A 25,114-nucleotide genomic window follows, 5' to 3' on the forward strand; every position below is an offset into this window, starting at 1 on the left:
TAGTAGGCATGACTGGATGCAGGAATTAAAAGAATCACTTAATGCTCAAAAAGGCACCCGTCACTCATCGCCACTCACCACTGACAGAAAGAGCCATCAAGTGAGTCAGTTAATGAATCTTTTCGGTGAACTGAATCAAATTATTTGATTCAATGGAATGCATCAGATCCCCTCTACTAGCTCTTAAGGCTTTTTCTAGGAAAAAAATAAACAATTATAGATAAAGAACATATTTGCCATACTCTCTGAAAATCACAATAAGCACTGTGTAGGCGAGGACAGCAGCGCAGTGCCCAGATTAATGAGAATGAAAAAGAAAAATCAATATGCTTTATTTTACTTTTTTGTCTATGTGTGTGTGTGTGTGTATAGAAGGATCGATGTTATGAGTGCAGTGCAGTGAACATGTTGCCATGTTCCCTACACAGGCAGAGAGACAGAGAATCAATGGGTGACCCCAGGTGAACGACAGATATTCTTCCCTTCTGCCTTTTTAAGTGAGTGACAAAAGGTTACGTTGGAACTTTGAAGGAAGGAGGGAAGAAGAAAAAGATTAGAATATTGCACAAACACTTTGCTATATTAGTTTAGACAAATGAAAGACACTAAGGGCCATGACACAACAAGCTGACTGTCCGCCGTCAGCCAACCTCATGGAAATCAACTATTGTAGCAAATTTGTCGTTCACCATGTTGGCTATAGATAGCACATGTACATCTGCAAGATGTCTGTTAAAGATCACTTCATCTGGAAAGCATCCGCTGTGTCTTGACTGATGGCAGAAGGTCTGGACTCTATCGCTGCTTTCATTGGCCAAGAGCCGCCCAAGAGGACATTTGACTGACATGTTACGCAACCAATCACAGTACGTTTTGCTCTGCATCATGTTTAGGGGTGTGGAAATGTAAAGTAGATGTCCATACAATAACAGACCGCCGTGAATTTAATAAATTAACTTTGTGCAAGTTTAACGCAACAATGGAGCTGCGAACTTTACATACTGTTGAAAATCCAGCGTTTTGTTGATCCTGGAAAGTGCTCGTTGTCACAGTTATAAACACAACAGCGTTTTTCTTCCATGAGGGGCTTTGGCATCACGGTATTTGTTGAAGAACGGTCCGCATGGAATAACTATGGATTTGACTTGTTGAGCTATGCTGATAACGATGGAATTTGCGACCATAGTTGGCTAACAATGCTTTCGGAAAACGCAACCCTGATTGGCTGTTCAGTTTAGCGAGCGAGTCAGTGTACGAGAATAAACGTGAAAGTGACGAAAGCGTACAAAGATGTCAAGATGGTATAGTCAGAAGGCTGTACTAACTTTGAGTCATCTTACCTGAGCATTCTGATGCATAAATGTTTTCATAACAACATGAGCCGGCTGAAGAAAGAAAGCGAATGAATAAAGTTCAACATGACTGAAATTTAAAATGGTAGCAAGTGCTGCTTTATTTACGGATTTGTGCCAGTTTCCCTTTTTGATGAATGATGAATATAGACTACCTGCTGGTATAGACAGTGCTCATGCTTTTTGGCTCAAAAGCAGCCGACGCGAGGAGACAGCTTTCGTCACAGCTAGTTCTTTGACGTCAGCCTGATGTGTCACAGCCTTAAGATTGACAACTCCACTGGATAAAAAGAAGAAAAAAATCAAACCCATGATGGATGTGTGTGCATTTCATCACATCCATACTCTAATATGCCCACTCTAGCTATTGTCAGCCCTCATTCAGAGTCCACTAATTGACCACTTGGTTCAATGTGATAATGTCATCAGCAACAAAAGTAATTAAAGGCTTTCTGGATTTTTCCTCCGCTCAGATAATTCTCATTCTGATCAGCGCAGGCCTCTGAGACAGCCGCTCGCTTTCAGTCAAAATGAGGCCTAAATGAGATGAGTCCAAACATTATCCGCAGCGTTACTTCACTGCTTAAACTTGCCCAGTTCAATGCATTTCCCTGCCTTTATTTTCCGGTAATCATTTAAATACAGGAATTAGATTGACTTCAGAAATTTTGCTAAACATAAGCCCTTCCAGGATAATTTGACCCGAGGTTAAGCGAATTAGCATGTAAATATGAAATTTACTGAAAAAAATCTAATTTCTCCAAGAGCCTAAAGCTGAAGAAAAACCCAAACCTCATATGGCATTGGTCTTAGAAGGTCACATCACTCGATAGCAAAACCCCGGCTCCTGCAAATCCATGTATCTCATTTCATATGCAAAGAAGCCACAATGTAAAAATGATCAGGAAAATATTCTGGAAAAAGATAGGACTGTTTTTTGGTGCATTTACGGTATTTTCTGGAGGGGGGAAATGTATAGCATAGCCTCTTCACTGCATTTACTTCAGTTTAATTTAAGATTTCTATGTTTTTCATGTTGTTATTGTGATTATGTGAACTTTATGCCTTGGATAAAATTAGATGCACAGATAGGCTATAATTAGATTAACGAAAAGAATAACACATTTTGTGTGCATGAATACATGCTTTAGTAATAAATTATTCATGTAGTGAAACTGACAGACAACTCCACAGGGCAAAAGCTGCACAATGTTTAAATTCATTGCACAAAAATGAACCTCTTTGTTTAAGATCACTACACCAGTGTATTCTTAAGTGAGAAGTAAGGTAAGCTCCATTGTTACCGCAAGCTTTTAGTAGTAAAGCGCATTGATTACTGTATATATGTTATATACAGTACTGACAGTAAATGCGCAAAGAGCATTTGAAAGTATACTCGCGTCAATCTCCGATATAGACACGTGAACTGTGCTTGCAGAGAGTGCAAAAGTTGATGTGAGATCTCAGTGTCAGTGAAACACACACTGTGGCACAGATTCAGTTGAGTTATAAAGAGATTAAATCGCCCTCCTCCTGCTGATACAAGGCCATCAGCCCTCTCTGTCTCACTGAGAACAGCTGGCCACAGTGACCCAGGGAGAATGGAAATCAAGCTTTAAGAAAGACAGAGAAGCCATTTTCTTTGGCACCTTCCTCACAACTCTGGGGAAGTTGGCCAATTGTTCAAAACCACCATCTGCTCTTTGCTTTGAACTTCCGATCAAAAGCTGTCATCTCACCACTGTTCCCCCCCAACCCTTTTATTTTATATAATTATTTATTTATTTAGTTTTTTTAGATCACTCCTCTCCTCCAATCCCATTGTTTCGAGGGCTGTCATTGTTTCCTTCGTGATCTCCCTGTTGATGAAGCTGAGGAATTAGCGGAGCTGCATATTGATGGCTTGTCGCGTGTGTCTCAGGCCAGAGAGACTCATGCATTTATACATCAAAGTGACAAACAGACTACTTTATTAAGACACTGTCTGTCGATAGATTTGCGGGTCACGAGGGTCTTCGCGAGCTTCTGCCAGCCTGCCTCTCCAGCCAGGGCCTTTGAGAGGAGCTAGTCATTCCTCCAGGACTAAATGTCCATCTGAAATGGACGTTATACATTAAATTCATTATTTAAGACAGAAAGTTAATGTCACGTTTCAGTTTTGTCGTAAGTTGAGGACACTTTTGATGGCTTTCGTTTCCCTCAAGGGCTACTCTCAAAACATTGAATTGACATCAAAGGCAATCATGATGATATGCTTCAAAACAGCTAAGGCGCAAAATGAATGTGAACATGAAAAATATTGAAAATAAAGCAAAAGGGTATTGGGTTAAGGGATTTTGGTTCCTGAAACCAGCTTAATCATGGTAAAATAACTGTAACACACAGACTCATTGGTGGCTTATTGCATTTATATATTCTTAGGCTGTGCTGACCCTTCGCAAAGACCCGCCCTGCTTAGTTACTGTTGCTTTGTCCGACAAGCCATTGTGCTGTTATGACACACAGAGTGAAAAATACATTGCGGAGCAAAGAGGACACTGACAACATGTCGACAGACAAGACAGAGCAGGTTACTTATGATATTAAATGTGAAATTAATGTGTTGTGACAGAATGCTGAAGTGCCTCAGCTTAAGCGGCTCGTGAACCGATCATCTCTTCCTACTTGTTCATTTATAGCATCAAATAAACATGAATGAACATCAGAAGGAATGTTGTTTCAAACGCGGAAAGATGACAGTACAAACCATTTTTCAAGTTCAAGTCCACCAAGGTTAATCTTCTAACTCCTGACTGCTTTGTCAGACAAAACAGAGGATTCGGCATTATGATTGGTTAGATCGCTTGTCAATCGAACTCCCGGCGAAGGGTCTATTGTTTTTAAGGGGACCGCCACATTTTTTTAATCGCCAGGAGCATAACGAGGTGCTGAGCGTCTTTTTCACGCTCAAGCGCTGAGTGATCAGCATTTTTTACAGGTCACCTCGAGTTAAAAAATGTTCAAGTTTGAGTAGAAATATGCGCTCATCACTGTCACTTTGTACTCAGTCGTCCAATCACAGTGGAGGAGGGGCGGGACAAATACAACACTGATCATCCGCCACTTTCTACTTGTCAACAGATGACAACAACAAGCATAATGACAGAAAAGAATTATTTAAAACAAGCCAGAGCAAATATTTTACACTGTATTGACAATTTTATAAAGAAACAATACAGAAACAAACTATCTGTGAAATGAGATACTAGTAACACTATTATTAAAAAAAAAAAGTAATTTGATGCAGTTGCTGATATTTATATCACCAAAAAGTAAGATGAAATTATGATCACTTGTAATATAAATCAATCAGAAGTTTGTAACAGTATAGCAGACTATTTACATAAAATGCATATAAATATCAATTGTCACTCTATATCTGCCAAAAATATATCTTAGTAAGATGATATTTTAAATGAGTAGTTTTATTATCTAAGCTCTGCTGTTTTAATTGTGGAGGTTAAATCATATAATGCAAAGCAATACAATGATGATTGAGAAATGAACAAATAAACATCCCTAAAAAGCCTGATGTATATTATTTGATACTTACCTGAACATTTCAACATGATTTATTATGAAAATGACAGAAGGCATTGTGTACAACAGGTTTTTATTATAATTCATTCAATCATAATTCAGAGGTTATAGAAATTTCAAATATAATGCATTAGGCTTTACAGGGTTAAACGGTTAGTTCACCCAAAGTTGTTATTTTTGTTTTGTTTTTGTGCACAAAAGTATTCTCATCATTAAGGTTAATCCCTTGTAGTCTCGGTGACTATTTTTACGATGTCTTTACTACTTTTCTAGACCTTGAATGTGGGAATTACATTGTTTTCTACGGGGGATAAATAATAATAATAATAATAATAAACTCTCAGATTTCATCAAAAATATCTTAATTTGTGTTCCGACGATGAACAAAGGTCTTACGGATGTGGAACGACATGAGGGTGAGTACTTAATGACAGAAATAAAATTGTTTGGTCAACCCTTTAATATTATTCATCCTACAGTTGGGCTAATGGTCTATATTGGCTGTTTATCTCAACTTGGAGTGTGAATATACAATATTTAAAGGCAGAACTATAATATGTATCGACCCATAAACAAGCCTGAACACCCCTACCTCTGATATCCACCTACCTGCATGGCCAATTAGCCAGAGTAAATGCTTTACACGTATCCTGCTGGTAACCGGGCAGCACACAGCACTAATCAGTTTGTCCATGCTTGCGCTGGTGCGTCCCGCGGGCTCAGGAATGCCGGTTGGTGTTGAGCAGCCTGTGAACAACCTGGCACAGGTGTGTGTGGTCGGAAAAGGCAGATGGGGAAAAAGGGCAGCACCTGCACCAAACGCCAGGATGCCACTCTGCCCAGCTGTGCTCCTGTGGGCCACATACTGTACTTCAGAGGAGACACGCACCCCTCACACGACAGCAGTGCCCCGATGACACTCCAGCTGAGTCAGTCCTGTTTTCGTTTGCTCCACTGATCTGTGTTGTTGGAATACGGCCGTGCCAGCGCAGACTAAATTAGTATTACTTGAGTGTAATAGGACACAGAACACATGTGTGTAGAATAGATCAAATGCATGACTGGCAGAAGATCCGGTTTCTCTTTCTCTCTCTACTCCTCTATCTTTATCTCTCCCACTTGTGCTCCCTGCGGGTTCTGAATCGCTGATGTGTGCTGCTTAGCTTCTGCGCTCGCCACTGTCCGGTCTTGGTAAAAGCACAACAATTAGGTCTCTTTTCCTTTTTTTAGCATCCCTGGAGATCCGTAAAGCTGTTTTTGTTGTATACTGTTGTTCTTTTCAGTGCATCACATGGGCAGTGCAAAATTAGATCTGGCATGAGAGGCATATGAGAGACATCTACTGCATCTAATAGTAATATTTTGAATTTAAATACGCTAAAAAAAAATTGGGTTAGTTCACCCAAAAATGAAAATGCTATCATTTACTCACCCTCATGTCTTTCCAAACCTGTAAGACTTTCATTCATATTCAAAACGCAAAGGAAGATATTTTAATCTAAGAGCTTTCTGTCCCTCCATTGACAGTCTACACAACTACCACTTTGATGCTTGAGATTGTAAAACGTATCCATATGAACAGAGTCGAACATTTCTGAAGAGACACGTTCGCTTTATATGATAAACAAATCTATTTAAGCTTTTATTCACATATAAACATTCATCAACTCAAACATCAGTTGTGGTAAACGGAAGCTCAAGCATGTTCACTTGACATGTGAGAACCAATGAGGTTCATTCTCGTGTGTTACGCAGCATGTTTGAGCTTCCACAACAACCAATGAGGTTCGTTATCGTGTGTTACGTGGCACGTTTGAGCTTCTGCAAGAACCTGTGAGGTTTGTTCTCTCGCGTCAAGGGCCTACGGCCTTCTTTTTATGTTTTTATAAAAGCCTAAATTCAATCTGTTCATCATATAAAGCGATCATGTCTCTTCGGAAAATTTGCACTAAACCGTTCAATTCATATGAACTTTTATGAACTTTTTGAAATGACAAAGTGGTAGTTGCATAGCTGTCTATGGAGGCACAGAAAATTTCTCACATTTCATTAAAATATCTTCATTTGTGTTTTGAAGATGAACAAAAGTCTTACGGGTTTGGAACAACATGAGAGTGAGTAATTGATGAAGTATATTTATCACTATCACTATCTTAGAATAGAATTTATAGCTGCAGAGTTATACAAGTCACAGAAATCCAAAACTTCTCTTGTCAGTTTGAATTACTCTGGTTTTGTTGAATTGTTTTAAGGACTGATTTTGTCTCCAAGTTGTAAACAATCCCTGTTTGCACAAATCCCTGTGCTGTTATCATGCAAAATAATGGTCAAAAGGTTTTCTGTTTTTAGTTGAAAATGGTGTTGTGCAAATGAGCCCTTAAAATAGAGAAACAAATGTATTAAGGTATTGGTTGCATAATCTGTGTTTTTGTTATTAATATCCCATTTTAAATGCCTTTACACTGTGTTTTTGTGTTGTTTTAATTGTGATGGAATGCTTTGTGATTAAACCATTGTTCTAATTAGTCCTTATTTGCAAAGATTAGAAGGTATACCTCTCATTAGTCGACACACAGGGCTTGTTTAGTCAGTGCTTTGTTCCTTGATTTCCACATCTTTTGATGATGCAGAGTTAATACACTCACAATTATTTCCAACACTCCTACCTGATCAATTCCTCAGATAATAGCTGAAGCAAATCTTCTACCTACTGGTTAAAATTACTGAACATTTGTGCTGAAAAAGTAATGTTAGTTTCTTTTATTACTTTTGTCTTCCTGCAGACTTGCCATTGGTGAATCTCTCTGTGGAGCCTCAACCAGTCCTGGAGGGAAACCTGGTGAAGTTTCATTGCTCAGCCAAAGCTAATCCACCAGTCACCCAATACAAGTAAGACACCAAACACAATAGAGAGAAAAAAAGCCAAATCATTCAGTACTGTAGGTCCTTCATAATAACACATCCCGTGTTGATGAATTCACGTTAATCTTCTGACTGGCACATCACTGTGTTGCAGAAATGCTCTGGCATTTAGTTGCAAATATTTTTAGAGCCGTCTCAAAGCTGAAATCCACTATCCTGGCTGGCATTGGTTTGCTATGTCTAAGCCAAGACGAGGATCGGGGTGCCACATCGGGCATTCAAATCAAAGCAGGGATGCGTCTATCTGACACACTGATCCAATATCCAAGAATAATGTTTCCTGTCCTCTCCAAACAGATGAGAATGAGGTTGAAATACAAGTTATTTATTTCCTTGAGATGTAGCCTCGGCCTTGCGGAGGGCCAATAGCGAGACGATTTGTTAGAACATGCTTTTCTGTGTGGGTTTTAAAACTAGGTGAAGAATAAGAGCAGTAAAATCAATAGTGAAGGGAATTGCACAGCGGTGAATCTAGATGTACTGAGGAATGGGACGGATGTATGATACAGTTGTAGGTGGGCAAATCGAGTTGTTTCTAGCTTTTTTTTTTTTTTTTTTTTTTTTAAATGAAAGATGCTGGAATCAGACATGCCTGTGTTTGATTACCCATCAAGCCAGAGGAGAGCCTTGGCAGAATGAAGACACATTGGCCGTTTTGTTTTTCACACCTGAGAATCAGTGAGATGACTAGCTTCTTGTCAGAATATCAATGGGATAACTTACCGATTTACACAGAAATAATGTCATAATAGTATGGCAGAGTGTAACACTTCAGGCCAGAAATATTTACAGACTGTATTAACTTCAGCATATCAAGTAACATATCTTGTTATTTCCACCTACACTGCATGTTATTTCTCTTCATGGGTACGTACTAGCACTAGTCTTATGAGTCTTAATTATAAAGGACAGGACCAATAACATGAGCTTAAGCTGTAGTGTATTTCATATAGTATAAGCTTTATTGCTCTGCATGTTTCAAATAATGTAAATGTTTTTTTGTTTTTGTTTTTAGTTTTTCAAAACCTATAAATTGTAGCTTTAGTAGTCAGTGTGTTACTATTTCTAGTTATGCAATTGTCCATGTATTTTTTTCTTATCTGTTAGATTTCTTTGTTCTTTTATTCCTGTGAGGTCTGTGGCATTGGATGTTGTCGTACAATATCTGTAGGAGTAATATTCATCCAGAATTCAGCTTCAGGAAACAAAAGATAGCTAGCAGACGAGGGAAGGAGCGGAGGAGACGGACTGCGGGGCTGTAAAAACCCCGCCAGGCACAGCACTTTATTTTATTTAGCCATTTTATTTATTTATTTTCCTTCAGTAGGTTGTGATAGTGTGATTTTTTTTTTTTTTTTTGTTTGTTCTTCTTTTATGCAATAAATACATATTTTCACAATGTTAACTTTCAGTAAACATTGTTAGGATGTTCCACTGGTAAACATCTGAATAAACTGAAAAAAAATTCATGTTAACACATTGAAAGTCCACTTTAGACATTCTACTTTGCAACTACATGTCAACTAAATCTCATTAGAGTATTAGCAGCTTAATATCTGCTAACATTTTATTTCGATGCTCCTCAACAGACATTCTACTGACTATAAGTAACTTTGCAAGTACATGTCAACTTATTCTACTAATCAAAACCCTAACCTAATCCTCTAGTTAGTTGTCAAGTTACTTATAGTAGAATGTCAAAAGTGGAGCATTCAAATAAAGTGTAACCAAACTGATTTACTTTTAAACTCATACAATTTTCACTTTGAAATTCCTAGTAAATTTTACAAATAATTACAAAGGAACCGCAAGTAACACATTGAATTAAAAGTGAAATTCATATGTAAAAACACTGAAATATTATTTTAATGTAAAACACATTCCATAGATGGAAAAGACCATTTACAGCAAATACGGGCAATTAGCCTTAGAAAATATGTAGTTTTAAAGCTTTTTAACAGTTATCGAGGTTGATCCAAAAACCTAGGACTAGTTTGCCAAAGTTGTTTTTGAAATAATATTTAACGAACGATTCGATTGACAGCCGCGGCCCTAGAGGCAAAGTTGTTCAGAATGAGGTGTCCTACCATGTGGGGCAAATGTTGTGGGCATGTGCGAAAAATCACTCGATACACTATTCTTTACACACATGAAAAACACGAAGGCTGATTTCTTTCAAATTTCTCACAGGCCTCTAGGGCTGTGAGTCAAACAGGCCCAGTGAGTTTTGTTCCGATTGGCCTCCGTTAACCTTGTCTGATAGCTGCTCAAATTTCATTGGCCGATGGCGGCCATGTTTTTCGAGATGCATCAATGTCCTCATAGACTGTCATGGCAACTCGGACGAAGACACTACATGCCAATTTTCAAGTTGATTGGACTAATTGTAAAGTAGTTATAGCCATTTTCAAATTTTTTCCTGTTATAGTGCCACCAAGTGGCCAGTCGCCGCATCCACAGAATGAGCTCTTTGGCTAAAATATCTCATTCTGTTCATGAGTTATAGCCATTTTAGTAAAAGTGGCTCTGGCCACTTCAAACATTTTATCCGCCCTTAGGGACCGCAGAAAGACTGAAATAGTATTTTATGTACAGTGGGTACGGAAAGTATTCAGACCCCCTTAATTTTTTCACTCTTTGTTATATTGCAGCCATTTGCTAAAATCATTTAAGTTCATTTTTTTTCCCTCATTAATGTACACACAGCACCCCATATTGACAGAAAAACACAGAATTGTTGACATTTTTGCAGATTTATTAAAAAAGAAAAACTGAAATATCACATGGTCCTAAGTATTCAGACCCTTTGCTGTGACACTGATATATTTAACTCAGGTGCTGTCCATTTCTTCTGATCATCCTTGAGATGGTTCTACACCTTCATTTGAGCCCAGCTGTGTCTGATTATACTGATTGGACTTGATTAGGAAAGCCACACACCTGTCTATATAAGACCTTACAGCTCACAGTGCATGTCAGAGCAAATGAGAATCATGAGGTCAAAGGAACTGCCTGAAGAGCTCAGAGACTGAATTGTGGCAAGGCACAGATCTGGCCAAGGTTACAAAAACATTTCTGCTGCACTTAAGGTTCCTAAGAGCACAGTGGCCTCCATAATCGTTAAATGGAAGACGTTTGGGATGACCAGAACCCTTCCTAGAGCTGGCCGTCCGGCCAAACTGAGCTATCGGGGGAGAAGAGCCTTGGTCAGAGAGGTAAAGAAGAAACCAAAGATCACTGTGGCTGAGCTCCGGAGATGCAGTCGGGAGATGGGAGAAAGTTGTAGAAAGTCAACCATCACTGCAGCCCTCCACCAGTCGGGACTTTATGGCAGAGTGACCCGACGGAAGTCTCTCCTCAGTGCAAGACACATGAAAGCCTGCATGGAGTTTGCCAAGATGGTGAGAAATAAGATTCTCTGGTCTGATGAGACCAAGATAGAACTTTTTGGCCTTAATTCTAAGCGGTATGTGTGGAGAAAACCAGGCACTGCTCATGACCTGTCCAATACAGTCCCAACAGTGAAGCATGGTGGTGGCAGCATCATGCTGTGGGGGTGTTTTTCAGCTGCAGGGACAGGACGACTGGTTGCAATCGAGGGAAATATGAATGCAGCCAAGTACAGGGATATCCTGGATGAAAACCTTCTCCAGAGTGCTCAGGACCTCAGACTGGGCCAAAGGTTTACCTCCCAACAAGACAATGACCCTAAGCACACATCTAAAATAACGAAGGAGTGGCTTCACAACAACTCCATGACTGTTCTTGAATGGCCCAGCCAGAGCCCTGACTTAAACCCAATTGAGCATCTCTGGAGAGAACTAAAAATGGCTGTCCACCAACGTTTACCATCCAACCTGACAGAATGGGAGAAGATCTGCAAGGAGGAATGGCAGAGGATCCCCAAATGCAGGTGTGAAAAACTTGTTGCATCTTTCCCAAAAAGACTCATGGCTGTATTAGATCAAAAGGGTGCTTCTACTAAATACTGAGCAAAGGGTCTGAATACTTAGGACCATGTGATATTTCAGTTTTTCTTTTTTAATAAATCTGCAAAAATGTCAACAATTCTGTGTTTTTCTGTCAATATGGGGTGATGTGTGTACATTGAGGAAAAAAATGAACTTAAATGATTTTAGAAAATGATTGCAATATAACAAAGACTGAAAAATTTAAGGCGGTCTGAATACTTTCCGTACCCACTGTAAAACATACTATAATCTTTGTTTTATTTACAATGTTACAAAATGTTTACAGTGTAATAAATCATTATATCAAAAGATTTGATGACAGAACTAGGAGCTTGTTCAGTTCTTGTGTGGATAAACAAAAAGCGTGGGCACGAATTATGAATTTGTGTTTACAAATATGAGGGCACAGATTGGAAATTTGTATGGTTTATTAATCCATGGGTGTGATTTGTTTGTCATTTATGAATATGGTTTATAATCTGAGGGGACAAATTGCAAAACTGTGGCCATGGCTCCGTACTATAATACAAGTACATTGAAAATTGGTATAGAAACATTTTTTACCAACAAATTGCTAGTACTAATAGCGAGTAACACATTGAAATTTTGAAGTAGAAAAGCTGAAATAGTATTTTCTTTTGAAATGTACTTCAATAATCTTCTTTACAACTTCTTTTTTTTTTTTTTTTTTTTTTTTACAGTGCAAAGCATAATACATTAGATCTTCAAATAATGGTGAAGAGTAAATATACAGATATATACGCAGATGTTGAGTCAAGCACTGTTTCAGCATTGTAAAGATCAATTGTATGCGTCTGGATCACAGTCATGGAGTAACGCTGTACAGTCTCAGTAAACTGTACGTATGGCAGTTTGCAGTAGTCTTCTGCCTCTACCATTGCCTAGCATTCAGATCTGGCCTGCAAGCTTTAGGAAGCTGCACTGTGCAAATTGCATTTTTCATGTTATTTTTTACAGATAAATAGATTTTGCAGAATTTGCACAATTAATTAAGTGAATCGGGTGCTGAAACAGCACTGATAGTGCGTGAAAATATTCCTCATTATCACAATATTTGCAAATATTTAGAGAATGTAAGCTGTGCGGAGCGAGGAATGGAGTTACGTGATTTTGCCTGAAGGAAGCAGTCAGTGTTTTCTTTCACTCCAGGGTTTGTTCTGATAGCACTCCATCACGAGCATAACATGTTAACGGCCCATGAATTCACCACATTAGACTATTAGCAATCAGAATTTGTGAAATCTTCTTTCGAATAATATGAATTCCTAAATGCTATGCGTCTCAGGACAGTGCACTGCGTTCCTCTTTCTCACTTCCGTGTCTACGGGCCCCGTAGCAAGTTCTGACAGACATTGATCTGAAGGAATTTAGTGGCATCTCACTTGTGAATTTAATGAATGTCTTGATTGACGCTCGCTTTGATGACTTTCGCTGTGGGAGAGCAATAAAAATATCAGAGCCAGAGAGTGTTAGAATTAATGATAGCCTTCCAACTAGGATTCATGTACCATGCTGCATTGAAATGTCCCTGACATTAACGTGGGGTAATTTTGTTGGCCATTGATTGAGGGACTAAAGAAGTAGAAATGCTATTATTGTGGTGTCGACATAATGTGGTGTGGTGAGGAGTGGTAAGTACCCAGAGTCATGTGCAATGAGATGGATCATTACCACTCTGGTTCATTTTATGATATGGGAGTCAGGAAAGATGTGGACTTCATTTGGCCCCAAAATAGTGTCTTAAGAGAGAACATTAATTTTCTTGATGGTGACTCTTTTATATCTGTGTAAAGAAAGTAATCTGCTGCTTGAACATGCTGCTTTATATTGAAACCAAGTTGTGATATATTATGGAACTAATATGTTTTAGTTATTTATCTATTATATTTGTTGTATTAATTTTTTATTTTTTAATGTTTATTTTTAATATTCAATTATATTATCTATCTATCTATCTATCTATCTATCTATCTATCTATCTATCTATCTATCTATCTATCTATCTATCTATCTATCTATCTATCTATCTATCTATCTATCTATCTATCTATCTATCTATCTATCTATCTATCTATCTATCTATCTATCTATCTATCTATTTTCATTTGCCATTCTTTTACTATCTATGGAAGCTTGTTTCCACCATGAAATAAAAAATAAAAAAAGGTAACTATGACTTTTTAATCTCACAATTCTGACTTTTTTTCCCCGCAGAATTGCAAGATATAGACTCACAATTTATAAACTCAGAATTGTGAGATATAAAGTCCAAATAGTGATTTAAAGATAGAATTATGTGATATAAAGTCAGAACTGTGAAATATAATTTGTTACATCGCAGTTCCATTATAATGTCCAATTGTGATAAAAAAGACTGACGTTTTTTCTCAGAATTGCGAATTTATATCTCACAATTCTGACTTTATAACTTGCAATTGCATGTAAATTGCATGTTACTCACAATTGTGTTTATATCTCACAATTCTGAGGAAAAAAAGTAAGAATTGTGAGATAAAAAGGCGCAATTAACTTTTTTATTTTTTTATTTAGTGTCGGAAACAAGCTTCCACAACTATCCCTGGCAATATGTTTGACAGAAAAAAAAAAAAAAAAAAAAAAAAAAAGAGAGAGAGAGAGAGAGAGAGAGAGAGACAGAGGGAAAGAGAAAAGAGTAAACATGTGCTTTGATTCATCTAACAAACAAACAGATTTACTCTCCAATTATCACAATAGCAGTTATGTTTCATGCATTGTGCTTGTTAGTTGTCTGTTTTGGGGATAGTTAAGCCATGTTGTGCGTCTCTGCCGTGATGTCTTTGACATAGCTGATGAAGAGGTTTTCATGGTGGGCTGCTTGCTTTGCTTATCAAGCGTTTGATGTGCACACACAGATACGAACGGTTCCGTTGTTTGTTTTCCATGGCCGTGCTCCCCAGCGATTCTCAGAAGCAGCCAGACATGATTCATCAACCAGGGAACAGCACATGGAAAACTAACCAACAGCAACAGATGCAGCCGATATCTCAAAACAGAAAATTAAACTCCGGGCATCTGTCCTGCTGGCTGCTAGATTGGCCAATATGAGTCCGTGTCGTGATGGTATCATAATGGAGTGAACAGCAGCTTTATTGTAACCTAGAAAGTGTGTGTGGCATCATCCCAGACTGGGAGAGGAGGATGGAGAAGACAGCCTCATCATCTCCAGCACCTGTCCCACAGCATACAGATGAATATTGAAACATCATCTGCCCCAGTACAAAAACTGAAGCGTTGGATCTATCAAATCCAATCTGTGCTGCTGTTTACTACGCACAATTGTTCTAATTGTTCTATACTGTACATACATACAGTCAACCCAAAATTTATTCAGACACCTTGAACATTTCATTCATTGATACAGTTTATTCACTAGTTTAAAAAAAAATGGTAATAAAATATGACAAGATCTCAGAGTTAAACTGTGTCAGAAAACATTAATCTTGATTATGTCAGATAACACTTAAGCAAAACATGGTCAGGTCAAAGTGTCTGAATAATTTTTGGTTCCAAATTTTATCAATTTTACTGGTAGTCCACTGTATGAAGAATTTTTGGGTATAATATGTCACAGTTTACTTTATTTTGCTATCCTCACTTACCTAAATGAACTATAGTGTCCTGCACCAACAAGTAGAAATATATCAGAAATGTCTGAATAATGTTTGGATTGACTGTATATATATATATATATATATATATATATATATATATATATATATATAAAATACATGACATACAACTGTCAATAGAAATGACATTAAAGTATATGTTAGTTTATCATAAATCCTTGTCAGTATATTCTGAATTTTTCACAGACAATAGAAGTAATTATGAAATGACATATAGCTAATTGCATTTAATATAAATTTAAACTAGAATACATTTTCATTGAATTGTAAATAAATGAATAAAGTGTCCAAAATAAAATTAAGTGTCCGAAAACATTACATTCAGTGCACACTTAAGTATATTCTTTTAGAGTATATTATTTCCATAATAAGTACTCTTCTTTTTAAAGTGTACTTCTTTTTCCCAAGGGTACGCCTCTCCAAACAATCAAAAAAGATCTGGTTGCACTTTATTGTACAGTATGTGCATGTTAAATGTACTTACAGTGCACTTGCCAAGAAAGTACTGAATAATATAAGGTAGCTACATGGGTTAAGATTAGGCTTACTTAGTTATTACCAAGTTATTGTAATTACTACAATAATTATATGCGAAACAGGATTGTAAAATAAAATACTACCAAAGATCCTTCAAACACAAGCATTGTTTTGCTATTGCTGTTATTTTTTATTAAAACAAATGTGAGCAAAGAACTATGTTTGGACCCAAAGCTTCATCTGAGCATTACCTTATAAGAATACCAAACATTCAATTCCTCCTGATACTGTACCTTTCTACTCCAGAATAATAAAGGAGTCTTAGAGTTTACAAAAGTTCACACAGACACTCTGTTGGGTTTCCACTGGGGGGTCATGTTTGTTCTGTTAGAAGACCCTGGCTGAAGCCCAGCAGAGCCACTGTGCTCACGGATGTTTTGGCTCTTTCAACGTGCAGCGCTGAATCCTTCAGCTCTGGCAAAGCTAACCCGCCATTTGGGTCTTTCCTGCCGGCCAAACCTCCCAGTCTGCCACCCCACAGGCTTAAAACCAACATGCAGTCCTGCTTTGCTCTGTATTGCCATAGTTTTGTGCTGTCAGAATACTAGTTTGAATTATTGGTAGAGCTATCAATTGATAAAAATAATTTAAATAATATGCGATTTGTGGCTGAGTAAATCTAATTGATAATTAATTGCACGTATTAGTTTTTCTTTTCCGTAAACAGGTCCCAAGTGATTCAAAGACAATGCATTATTGTGAAAGTTCTCCATCTTCCACAATAATGCAATGTCTTTGAATCACTATCATTGAATAGATATTACAAAAAGTGAATTTAGAAGTCAGGGCTATAGATATTTTTACAAAAACATGTTCTGAGTGAACAGCCCCTTACTCCAACACTCCCCTTGTGAAAAAGAAATACACTTTAGCAAACTTATAGCTTGAAACTGTTAGCATTACAGAGGCTACGTTCTGGTAAAGCCTGAGGAAGATTTAAGAGGCTTGTATGGGCGGCACTCCATAAATATTATCTGTCATAATAGTTGCTTTCCCCTATATTGACTCGAGGAAATGGGATTTAAATGAATAGGAAAAATGTGTTGCTTGTCATAAGGGACCACAGTCGTGATTTATCATATCAGAAAAAGAACTGTATGAATACAAGTTTATAATGAAAGACGCACATGGCCAATGCACAGATATAAGCTAGTTACTTAAAAAAACATGATAATCATCCTCCTAGGCTTTTGTAATAAACAGGCTATTTAAAGCTGAATGAAATTATGGCATAGTCAATCTTCTCATCTAATTACAAAGCAGCTGCTTCAAAAGCTCCTTGTGTGATTTATATGTTACTGCTAGAAAGAAAAACTCTTTTAGACATATAGCAGGTGACTGCTTCTGTAATTGCCCATAAATATAAAGTTTCACAGTGGCGCATATTCACTGCGCCTAGTACAATTTTGTCGAGGATTGAGGCAACGCGCACGGCCGTCTGCCCTGATTTGAATATTTTTGGAAGCACAGGTGTGCCTGTGCAGATTTAACAGACTGTGTTCTAAGCTGCTTATGTTAACAACATGAAACAGTGCTTCTCATGCACACTAGCTAGGCCAATTACAACTGCTCTCCTTCCTTATTTTAATTTAGTCAAGAGGGAGACTGTTATCATTTAAATGACACTCTATCGGGGCCCACAGATGGTATGAGTTAGTTGCAGAGGTAATGAATTGTGCACTCATTCCCACAGAGCAGGTAAATAGTGAAGTTTTGGCACCGTTCTAACAGTGCCGGCTGCTTTGAATGTACTGAGATGTAAAACTGGCTTGGTAAAGCAATGCTTCTCGACAGTGAGGAGTTAACTGGCATTGAATATACTGGTTTATTGAAATATTTACCCTAATGTTAGGCTATGACACCCATTCTCCATTGGCTTTGACTTGTACAAATGTGTCCCATCATAGTTGCCAACAAGGAACCACAAACTAGACCAAGCAAGAGACATAGAGATGCATTACATTGTCAGTTTGGGAGAAACTAAGTCCTGCCAGAAGATGCATTCATCTTACATAAACGTTTAGTTTCTCATGGAGAGTGCTGACAATTTATTAACATCTGGTGTCACTGGTACAGTATTTGGGGTTTGTGTCCTGTGGAGAGGGGCTGGTGTCTGTTAGTCAATTCAGGATTTGTTTTTGCCAGTCTGGTTCTATTCAGTGCTGTTAACTTGATATCCAGGCAAAAAAACATGCTGAGGCAAGAGAAATCTCACTTCAATGATTTGTCATATAACAGTGTTGTAATTTCCTCAAACAAAACAGCCTTGGAGACATCGGCTCCCACAGAAGGTGGTTGTCTTTCTTTCTGCCGGACTCTAACCACCTACAGACAGACAGCTATCATGTCTCATTGATGACGATAATAGAAGCAACTGGATTAGACACCAGGTCTTCCTGTTATTGCCATGGTAACCTCTAAATTGGGTTCCACTTTTTTTGTGAGAGCGTAAACCTGGAAGGGACTCATAATGATGGCTAAAGTAAAAAAGTTAGGCTTAAAAAGGGTTAATATGTTCTCGACTTGTGGATCTGATACCACTTTTACAAATGAGCTTAAGGATACGTATCAAATTATCTTAGAGAGTACCACTGTTGCCCGCTCGAGGTGAAAACTAGATCTCAGACCGATAGCAAGGTTTTGAATTTATAAATGAACTGTAGGGGAATTTAATAGTGAAGTTTGATGTAATAACTTAAATCAGTAAAAGTGTGTTTTTTTTTTTTTTTAGGACATATTCAAAGATAGACATCTTTGGCTGGACCTGGTACAACATTCTGATAAAATATAGCCCAAACCTGGTCCATAACCCTTAACTACCTATAAAATTAAAACAGAAATGATAGATTGATAAGAATGTTGCACCAATCCCAGCTCTAAATGTAATCCTTAAATCTGACTAGTTGACAGAAGGTTTATTTCAGGACCAACTAGGAGAGGTGTGTTCAATCCTGCTTCTAGAGGGCCACTTTCCTGTAGAGTTTAGGCACGACCTGCCCCAACATTGGAAGTTTCCATTAATCCTGAAGACCTTGATTTGCTGTTTCATGTGTGTTTAGGGAGTGGAGCTAAACTCTAAACAGGAGCAGGATTGGACACCCCTAAATAAGGATGTTGTTCAAGGAAGTAACTGGTAAGTGTTCCTTGAACAACATCCTTATTTAGGGGTGTCCAATCCTGCTCCTGTTTAGAATTTAGCTCCACTCCTCTACACTCATTCACTAAGCTGAACAGCCACACTCACAAACGGCCCGACACCAATTCAACATGCTGATTCGGCCTAAAAATCCCTGACGGCCGTCAGTGAGAGTGGATGTCCAGCTTAGCGAACGAGTCGGTGCACGAGAATAAAAGCGAAAGGAGGTATAGACAGAAGGCTGTTATAATTTTAGGTTACCCGACTGGAATTAAGTAATTGATCAGCGTGATTGATATTCAAAATGATAAGCAAGAGCTGCTTTGTTTACTGTTTGTATATCTGCAATCCTAGTTTCGGTTAACTTTTTGACTATTGATACCGGCGTGCAGTGGTGTTCTGAAATGAGGAGGCACATTTTTTATTTAACGTTATTTATGAATCAATGTAAATTCATGCATTACTCTTAACGTTGACACAACTTCCTTGTTAAATGAACATTACTTTACATTACATCAAAAAAATAAACCAAAGACAATTCTATTTTGTAATTTTACATTAACAATGTATTGTAATACATTTTCTATTGATCAAAACCAAGTCAAGTAAGTGTTTTAAGCATTTCTACATTCATTCCAAAATAATAACTAAAGGCAATAATAAATTAAACAATATATTTTATTTGTGTTTTGATGTTTTTCTTTTTAATAGTCATCTTAGACTATTTTGGATCTTCAGTCTTCACCGTCTGTCACAGTCACGAAGATGTATTTTTACATCAAGCTGATTGCACTAAAAACTCAGCAGTCATCATGCTTTCAGTCCATTTCAAGTTTGATTTTGACGTGACAAAGTGACATAAAAAAAAACTAATTGAAAACAGTCTTCCCCTTGACGACATCATTTGTTTAGTCAAACTGACGCGCGGAATGTGCACGTCAACAAGAGGCGGGATTTATCGCACAAACCAATCATATCCAGTCATAACCAATTACATCCAATCATAGCGCGATGGATGTTCAAGCGCAGCTTTTTGTCCGAGACGCTGCCGACGAGAGGCGACAACACAGTCAGCTTTCGTCGCTGCTAGTTCTTTGACATCGGCTTGGTGTGTCCTAGGCTTTAGAGGTACAACAGCTTGTCACTGGGGCAGTACCCTTAGAAGGAAAACTTTGTACGTTGTCTACCTCTAAAAGGTGCATATTAGTACATTAGAGTAGCAATGTGTAACCTTAAGGTACTAATATATTTTTTGCACTTTTTTTTTTTTTTTTAGAGTGTACAGAAAAATGACATCCTGCAACATGTTTTGTCTTTCAATGCTAAATGAAGTATATAAACCATCAAATTCACTGGCTTCTGTTTGGTTCATGACTAATATTTGTTTAGCACTAATGCTTGTTTGGGACTTCATCTTCTTTATGTGCTTATAGTGGGCTTCAAAACACATCACTTTCTACTGTTTGTAGGTGGGCAAAAGGAGGAAGCGTGATAAAGGAAGTGTCTGGAGACACTTATGAGGTTGTAGTGGACCACTCATTCTTCACAGAGCCAGTTTCCTGTGAGGTCACCAACCCACTTGGGAGCACCAACATCAGTCGGAACGTGGATGTCTACTGTGAGTTCTTTCTGTTTGTTCATAACAGAGGTGTCCAAACCATCCTGGAGCACCATGTTGCCATAGAGCTACTACTGCTCCAACATACCTGCACACTTCTGGTAATCCTAAACACCTTGATTAGCTGGTTCAAGTGTGTTAAATTAAAGTTGGTTCAGGAATATGACCCACCTTGAGAAGGATTGGACACCTCTGGTTCAAAATTTTTTGAAGGTATCTCCACTTCCTAAAACAAGCTGACAATTGTGACATTTCTGAGTTGATCTTATAACCTGTTCTATTTTTCTCCAGTTGGACCTCGGATGGCAGCAGAGCCCCAGTCTTTACAGGTTGACCTAGGATCAGATGCTGTGTTTAACTGTGCCTGGACAGGAAACCCATCTTTAACTATTGTATGGATGAAAAGGGGCTCTGGAGTGGTACGTTTCTAGACATTGCCCTTAAACCCAAGTTAACTCAAAGTTTAATCTTTGAAGTAAACACACGATTCTCTTACACCAACCATCCCATTGTTCATTCAAGCCACATTAATAGTACATTGATGTTCAAACAACATTCCATCTTTGCAAAGAAGAAGAGATCAATCAGAAATGAAATATCACTTTTATTTGATTTTTTGGCTTTTCATCCATTCATTTTAAACTTCAATATGATGTTCTTTGTATAAAACCTTTGATCTACTAATACATTGCCTTTTATTCCTGAACAGCTCAGGAACAGAATCTAAAAAAATCATTGTATTTTTTTCCATTAAAAAGACATTCTTGTTTCAAGGACATGATGGTACATAGTGTTTACACTCAGAGCTGTATTGTGATGGCAAACATCAGGGTTTTTAAGATTCCCTGCAATCCTATTACTCGCAGATGGATAGTGCCTCAGTTTGGGGTACGTCCGTATGCTGGCACAGACATTGGGGAAATTCTGCCCCACTGAAACCGACTGGTCTTATTTCTCTCTCGGTTGACTGTCACCTATCATCTCCAATGTTCACATGGTCCTCCTCATCTGACCCAAATTGGATTTTAATAATTGAGAAGAAGGCCCTTCTCCAAGCTTAGCTGCCCATCCGTCCTGATTCGTTTTGACTCTGGCCAGCTCCCATTGTGCTTATTTCTAATGTTTTGATCTTTGACCTTTGATTACAGGTGCTAAGCAATGAGAACATCCTGACACTAAAATCCGTCAGGCAAGAGGATGCTGGGAAGTATGTGTGCCGTGCGGTGGTGCCTCGCGTTGGAGCAGCTGAGAAGGAAGTCTCTCTCACCGTAAATGGTACGATTAACCCTCTTCTAAAAGGTGCATGGCTAATCAGAGTTTGACTATCGGGTATAAGGGCTGCCACTTTATGATTGACAGTTGCAAACGTACCCGTTTGGAACATATGTAAATAAAAAAGGTGCTAGCAATTGGAAATCCAGGTGAGAGCTATATGAATTAGACCTATTTTGGCATTCATGTTGACCTTTCAGACAGAAGTTTGATGTTTACTCTTCGGTCTGCTGTTTCTCTGGGCTAATGCTGATTATATTCAGTAAGAATTGCATGAGGAGCTGTTTCTTAGGCTGTGACAGGCTAATGAACACAGGAGAATAGCGGGAGACTGGCTACTCTCAGATAAATGACTTCATTACGGCCGCTTGATATTCAGGCGGCATGCATTAGCCGCACAACAGCTTTCATTCGCAAAATCCAACACGTCTTTTAAAAGCTCCTTTCTCTCCGAAGCTATTTGCCATGGGCTACGGCTTTGACGTGAGTGGAAAATAAGAGAAGTTCAGCCAAAGTGACAATTGTGTTTGCATTGAAGGATTCCTCTGCAAGTTTAGATTCACTAATGCAGTTTGGTGCTGTGAAATGAAAGAAAATCAATAAAGAACTGTTATGACTGATAGTATTAATATGCAAAGTCAGACATTCATTCTAGGCCTACGGAGAACGCAGGAATTACAGAAATTACAGATGACATCCACTTTCATCAAGTGCATTCTGTTCTTTATAGGGACAGTAAAGGGCACCACTGCTTTGCATTCATTCTTGACTTGAGTTCAGGATTGCCTGGAATCCTGAATAAATGCAGTCATGTTGTTTGTTTTTCTGGTACTAGAAAGATTTCAGGAGGTTTATGAAAAGATCCAACACTGCATCATCAATGTTTTTCAGCAGTGAAACCTTTAAGCCCACAGGCAACTAAAGTTGCCGTAGGCTCTGCCACTCCTTTACCATCTGTAATGTTTTTTTGGGGGGGGTGACTATAGTGTCTAAAAACAAGAGGTATATAACTAGAAAACCTTTGCAAGAGCTTTTGACAATATACTGGATATTGAGTCACATTTTTTTTCTCGGTGTTTAACCTTTAAATGTATGACCTGAAGATTTACACCCCTAGTCTGGCATTATTTTAGTATATAATGTTACTTTTTACAATCTGATCAGTTCTCAGGGGACAAAATCAAGCTGTGCTATACTTTAAAAAACCTTAACTTGTGTACTTTGGGATGCATTATCCCAAACATTTACAACAATGTTTAAATCCAGAGAAATCAGCAATTATAACCAATACACAGAGCATGTCATTGCATCGCCCGTCATAACCGCGCTAACTTTGAGTTCCAGTTTTACTAATATCGATCTACATTACTGCAAAGTGCAACAAGTCTCTTATACCAGCCACTGAGCAAATGCAATGCTATAACATAACTTTAAGCACACTCAAATGTATTTAGTTTGATTGTTTTAACTGTGTAAAACAGCGCTGCATTACCCCACATACGCAACGAAAAGAGCGGAAGTTGGCGACTGCAGTATAAGCATAATAAAAGCCCCGCTGGACTCGAGATCAGTGTACGTTGCAGGGGTCTATTATTAGCATTCGTTTATGCTGCCTCGTCCTGCTCCCACGGCTCTTGACCCGTCCTGATTCATATCACCATAACGTTAGTAAAACTTTAATATATTAGCTCATCCATGAACATGATTTCTGCCCAAGTCCATCGAATTCCTTTCCATCATCTGTGGATATGAAGATGGCAATGCCCATGATTCCACGCTCATTCGTGGCATCACCAAGCTAAATTACATATTGTGCGTTTGATACAGTGCATATGGAATATCTAAGATTGTATTCCTCTGAATTGCTATTTTATTAATTACCCATTTACCTTATTTATTACTATATTGTATCATTTTACACCTCTTGACCTGAATCTGTCTTTTAGGTATCAAAGAGCAAGACTCTTTTGATTCGTTTCAATAAGTGAGCCCTTTTGCTCTAAAAGCCACAAGAGGACTGCAAGCTGTGTTCTAACTCATTTCTGGAAGTGAACACAAGAGTGCTGCATGTTAGATTTGAGCACCTAGCGTAGCCTTTGATGTGGCAACATGTGGCGCAGGCTCTCTTGTAGCACAGAGCTGATTGTTTCAAGTTACGGTGCATTTGGGAGATGAAGCCGATCATTTCACATCTTCCTCATCAACGTGTGCTCCTGACGAGTGACTGAAATTCAAAAGCATTGACGTGAAGAATGACTGATGACCAGAGCTTTTTGTTTCAAAGGCTCGATCAGTAAGGGGAAAAATTGAAAGAGAGAAAGCAAGTGAGAAGAATGAAGAAGGGTACTTGAGCTCAAAAAAAGAAATAATTCACCTATGTTAGCTTGATCCTCACTGAGTCAGATAAAAACTAATTTATGCTAACAATTAAATGCATGTTTAGAATTTGTCAATATCGGTTTCCTCCCAGTTGCCTGTCACTGGAACCCAGAGCTCCTACTGAGACTCAGAATATAGACAAGAGAGTTCCAGCATTCTCTCAGGGCCGATGTAATTTAATTATAATCAAATAGCTAGCAGGGGACACCGTTTGCCGAAAACACGCTAATGGATACACATTGCTTTCTGCTTTTTGTTCCCTAGATCCTCAGATTGGGATCTGAGTTCTCCATGTGTATTTTGAGCCTTAATGGGATTTAATATCTGAATGTGTCCTTCTGTTCGTTTATTTGTGATGTTGCTTTTGGATATGGCTTGGCTTGCAGATTCAATTTGTTTGTTTTGTTGTATGTACACAACCATTCAAATAAAATGTTTTATTATTTTTTATTTTTTTTTTATGCTCACCAAGGCTGCATTTATCAAATAAAAAATGCAGTAAAATGGTAATATTGTGAAATCTTATTGCAGTTGAAAAGAACCTTTTTTTTTTTTACATATATAATATTATATTTTAAAATATAATGTATTCCTGTGATGCAAAGCTGAATTTTCAGCATCATTACTCCAGTCTTCAGTGTCACATGATCCTTCAGAAA

The 25,114-nt window shown here is 38.1% G+C and overlaps 1 protein-coding gene across 1 annotated transcript in view; it reads left to right on the forward strand.

Annotated features, from left to right (window-relative positions):
- kirrel3b (kirre like nephrin family adhesion molecule 3b) overlaps positions 1-25,114 on the forward strand; it is a 359,059-nt gene that overhangs the window by 311,832 nt on the left and 22,113 nt on the right. Inside the window, exons 8-11 of the mRNA XM_067390740.1 lie at positions 7,715-7,820; positions 20,656-20,804; positions 21,096-21,223; positions 21,953-22,079. Of these exons, the coding sequence (XP_067246841.1) occupies positions 7,715-7,820; positions 20,656-20,804; positions 21,096-21,223; positions 21,953-22,079 (510 nt within the window). The remainder of the gene's footprint in view (positions 1-7,714; positions 7,821-20,655; positions 20,805-21,095; positions 21,224-21,952; positions 22,080-25,114) is intronic.

This window comes from Chanodichthys erythropterus, chromosome 7 (assembly GCF_024489055.1).
Source record: "Chanodichthys erythropterus isolate Z2021 chromosome 7, ASM2448905v1, whole genome shotgun sequence".
In the NCBI taxonomy this organism is placed as follows: domain Eukaryota; kingdom Metazoa; phylum Chordata; class Actinopteri; order Cypriniformes; family Xenocyprididae; genus Chanodichthys; species Chanodichthys erythropterus.